The following is a 4,873-nucleotide window of genomic DNA, read 5'->3' as shown; positions in this document are numbered from 1 at the left end:
ATATTATATTTTTTTTTTGAAATTTAAACTTTAAACTATATACTTTTAAGGATAAAAAATATTAATTAAATTAAAATTTCTATTAAAATTTTAACTTTAAAGCTAAATATATATTTCCATGTAACAAGGATATAAATTCGTACCCATTTCAAATATATCCTATAAAAACTTGTCACGACAGTGATATATATTGCATGCTTGATAATATATCAACCATCTCAACCGCATATATTTCAAGACAATTCACAACTGTTAAACACCCATTCTCACAGAAAAATTTGCTAAGTATAACAGGCTTCAGATTGTTGAGAAAAATCAATACAAAGATTTATAACTTCAAACTATCAAACAATTTCATTCATCTAAAGACATCCTTAGAACATTTATGAGCACTATGTCATACCCATTTATCAGCTCTTAAAAAATTAACAGCATGTATGACCTTGCAATTCAATTAATCACCACATTTCGTCCAGCAAGCACTTTATTGGCTTTCTATAAAATTTAAGATTCTTAGACTATCCCCAGAAATTATTTTTCAGTCCAAAAAGAATCCAACAGAAAATTATTAATAGCAATTGACTTGCATATTTAAAATGACAAGCAAGTTAGTTACTGACATCAGTGGGAGGATTTAGATATTCTATTCCATTGCTTATTTGACCATATGGCTCCATTAAATCAACCACGTTTTGCAGATCATCTTTGGTCAAATTTAGTCCAAGGTGATTCACCCGTATTTGGCTAATTTGCTTGACAATTTTGGGATCATGCTGCTGAAAGTCTGCAAGCAGTACAAATTATAGTTAGATAATTTGGTTAAAATTGATTAGTGCCTAAAACATGAATTTACCACCAATTAAGATGGATTAGTTAAATATGAAACTCAGAGAAACAGAGGTAAACATGTAAACTGAATGAAAACACTTAAATAACTGATTCTTCGAATTTCAAGAAGAATAAAACAAGACATTAATGAGATTGCTTAAACTATACCGGTTCTCATCCTGTATAAAAGAAAAATAATAAAAATAAAATTGCATATAAAAAAATGAAATTATAGCTCCAAAGTCCAAAATAGACATCAATAATTTCCACCACAAAGATAGCAAACTACCGAAGCATTTCACTAGTTAAAGCAATTTCAAAGAGGAAAACTGGTTCGGTACTATCTCAAGGATAATTTATTTAAATTATATACTCCATTGACTCGGTGAATATTTGATTCTCTAATATAGTATAAGTAGCTAGTTATTAATATTAGAAGAAATGACAAAACAAAATTATTATTAATTTTTGTTCAAAAAACAGTACATATGAATTTGAATTAGAAAAAATTTTAAGAAATGTAGGGGCAGCCAAATGTTGCCAAGAGCACAAGGTATTCTAGTAAAGTTAAATGCTCGGATATTGAGAAGTGGTGGGTTTGATATTTCTCATTTCTTACTAGTAAAGTTATAGTTAATGATTTTTAAAAAGAAAGAAACTAAAGAGATTTCATGCAAGTTCTTTGTTCACCAGATTCACAACTCAAGCCAGCATAACCAACAATCTAATCAAATAACAAGCAGCTAAAATCAGCGATTAATATTAATATTAGCTAACAAAGAAGAAAAACCTAACACTACTTCATCATTGAAATGAATATTGTCTAAATCTAAACCAATTGGCATATGAAAGAGGATTGAACACATAATGAATACCACATGCAGAATGAAATAGAAAGAGACTACTGACTCACAAGGTAAGACCATTCGCAAGTTTTCCAGAATAATTTGGATCACAGATAAAAGCTAAATACAAACTAATTTTTTGTTTCAGTTAAAGAGAATCATATTGATCCTAAACTCAAACAAACCTGATGCAACTGTGCTCTTTTGTTGAATATTTTATCTTCATAGGACCCCACAGCTTGGATAAAATGCTCTACCCTGCTCAAATTAGGCTGAAATAAAAATCATACAGTCAAAAGCTTTAGTTTACTAGATGAAATTTGATGACTGGAATAATAAGTGGCCATCACACATAAGATCAACAGGCACCTTGCTTCCATCAGTCAAATAACCACCAAATGATGTAAATTCCTTCTTGTATACTGCCATTAACAAGTTGATTGCATCCTGAAATTAACAAATTGAAAAGGGGAAGGCTTTCAATTAAAACCTTGGCTTCATATAAAAGCCCTAAAGTTACATTCAAAATCACAATATAAAAATACAACCCAACAATAGAATAATTACTTCAACATACAAATCTCACGAATCTCGAGTGTAGGCATATGAGGTAAGAAATCATTGCCAACAAAGAAGCATATGAATATAAAATCATCCACAACGCGTTCCAAGTCAATTTCAAAAGGAGGATTGGGGATTCTCATCTCATATTCCAGATACTCCTTAAGGGCCCATATGTTCAAGAACTGCAAAGATGAAGCAAATAACAAGTTTTAATTTTGCAAAGTAAAATATATGAACCTCTCGAAGGATTGAAAAGTGAACTTCATGAGTGGCCAAGGCCAACATAATTAAATCAGCATCCTGTCGTGTTTCAACAATAAGCAGAGTGCATGATCTTAGTCCACTAAAGTAGGCCAAAGAAAATAAACAGAACACATGCTTAAATTGACTTTGCTATAGATATCCGAGTACCCAGATCCCATAATCAACAAATAATCAAACAATAAGTGCCTCAAAAATCAGGAAAACAGAAAAAGGACAGAGATTTGGAAAAAGGAACTTACTTCATGGATTGAAGATGTCTACGAAACAAAGGACCAAGAAAAACTGCCTAAAATCCTGGAAATATGTATTTCCAGCTTCAATGATGGATCTGGAACACCCACTTGCCTTGTTGAAACAATAAGACTCCAACCATCCAGGGACTCATCTAAGAAAAAAACAAAAAAAATCAGGCAAAAAAGCAAAGAGAGAGCAAGAGAGAGAGGGGGAACTGGTTTGAAGAAGAAGGTTGAAGGCGAGTTCGTTGTTTCTAGGGATTTAGCTACTTTGGGAGGCATTGCTTTAGGATTTCGCGCAGAGCTGAGGGAGTAATAGTGTGCTGAGGTGATTATTTTTAGGGGGAAAATTAGGGGCTTCAGGGGGGAATTTAGGGATAAAATGGCGCCATTTTTTTTGAAGTAAAATGTTTTTTTTTTTTGCGGCAGTTTTCATAAAAACGCCACAAAAAAATTTTATTTTATTTTGATCAATACGACGTCGTTTTACTCTGTTAAAATTTTTTTATTTTATCTGCTAAAAATTATCAGTTATGTGATTTTATAAAATATTTTTATAACTATTTTTATAAACTGGATTTTTATTAAAAAATCAAGTACTCTCAAAATAAATATAGTATATTTTAATAATTTAAACCATTTAATAATTTAAACTATAATAAAATTGATCTATAATAAAACAAATCTAAAGTAAACCTTAAATCCTAAACCATTTAATATATATAAAATTGATCTATTATCTCTTAAATAATTTAAACTATAATAATAATTTTAATATATTAAAATTAATATTATCTCTTTTACAATTATATAAGAAATTGTTTAATATATAAATTAAAAAATACCAATTAATCTAAATCCTAAACCCATGTCTCCTAAACCCTAAATCATAAAACATAAACTCGTAACCCCTAACCCCTAACCTCTAACCCTTAACCCCTAACCCCTCTTTTACAATTATATAAGAACTTAATTAATATATAAATTAAAAAATACTAATTAATCTAAACCTTAAACTCTAACCCAACCCCAAATCTCTAAACCCCAAATCACTGACTCTTAACTTCTAACCCCTAACCCCTGACTATTAAGCCCTAAACCTTATTTAATATATAAATTAAAAAACACTAATTAATCTAAATCCTAAACTCTAACCCTAACCCGAATCCCTAACCCCTAACCCTTAAACCTTATTTAATATAAATTAAAACACACTAATTAATCTAAACCTTAAACTCTATCCTGACACCGAATCCATAAACCTTAAATCTATAACTCTTAATCTCTAACCCCTAACCCTTAACCCCTAAATCACAACCCTTAAACCAAAATCCCTAATTCATAGTCCCTAATTCCATAATCTATAAACCTTAAAATTGTAACTCCTAAACCGGCCTTAAATCCTAAATTAACCATATACCTTAAACCATATATATTAAACCCTAAACTATAATGATAATTAATTAAATATTTTAAAATTAATACTATCGTATCTTTTACAATTATATATGAAATTATTTAATATATAAATTTAAAACCAATCAGTCATGTACCTAAAAAATTTTAAAATTATTTTAAATAATAGTATTTTAATTTTTCCATTTTTAACAAATATTTTTTATGTTTTTTATTTCAAATTATTTCTACGTGTTATTATTTTAAATTGATCCGTTTTTAAAAACTATTTAATTAAAAATAAATTGAATTTTAATTAATATAAATAAACAAATTAAATAGTAAATAGACATGTAAAATGTTTTTGCGGCGCTTTTTGAAAAGCGCCGCTAAAGCCCTGAGCATTAGCGGCGCTTTTTCGAAAACGCCGCTAAAGGTCTGAGCATTAGCGACGCTTTATTAAAAATGCCGCTAAAAGCTAGAGCATTAGCGGCGCTTTTGAAAAAATGCCGCTAAAGCCCCAAAAGGTTTTGTCCAAACGCCACTAAAAATGCCGCTAAAAGCCTGTTTTGGTGTAGTGTAACCAGTGATCACTTTCATGATCAATATCCATTAAACTCAAAACTGCAATCAAAATTGATCATAAATGGCCCAAAGTCAATTCAAAAGAACAAAGCGAAAACATCTTTTAGAAGAAACTAAAATTATCGATGATCCACTCTATTCCAAGATTATTACTAAAAA

At 29.7% G+C, this 4,873-nt stretch overlaps 1 protein-coding gene across 2 annotated transcripts; it reads right to left on the bottom strand.

Moving 5' to 3' along the window:
- Positions 1-263: 263 nt before the first annotated feature.
- Positions 264-3,103, bottom strand: LOC105791006 (5'-3' exoribonuclease 3-like). Of its 2 annotated transcripts, none has more exons than XR_001132719.2 (5): positions 2,741-3,103; positions 2,241-2,419; positions 2,043-2,120; positions 1,859-1,945; positions 264-784 (listed from the first exon to the last, which is right to left on the bottom strand). XR_001132719.2 is itself a non-coding variant. In XM_012618858.2 (5 exons), the coding sequence occupies exons 2-5, from the start codon at positions 2,326-2,328 to the stop codon at positions 731-733; spliced, it is 297 nt and encodes a 98-aa protein (XP_012474312.1). In that variant the 5' UTR covers positions 2,329-2,419; positions 2,741-3,099; the 3' UTR covers positions 264-730. The 2 variants fall into 2 exon arrangements, 1 of the variants encoding a protein (XP_012474312.1); XM_012618858.2 differs by having other exon boundaries at positions 2,251-2,419; positions 2,741-3,099.
- Between the last annotated feature and the right edge of the window lie 1,770 nt (positions 3,104-4,873).

The sequence above is a fragment of the Gossypium raimondii genome, chromosome 8, assembly GCF_025698545.1.
Source record: "Gossypium raimondii isolate GPD5lz chromosome 8, ASM2569854v1, whole genome shotgun sequence".
In the NCBI taxonomy this organism is placed as follows: domain Eukaryota; kingdom Viridiplantae; phylum Streptophyta; class Magnoliopsida; order Malvales; family Malvaceae; genus Gossypium; species Gossypium raimondii.
This window is presented reverse-complemented; position numbering and strand designations above follow the sequence as displayed.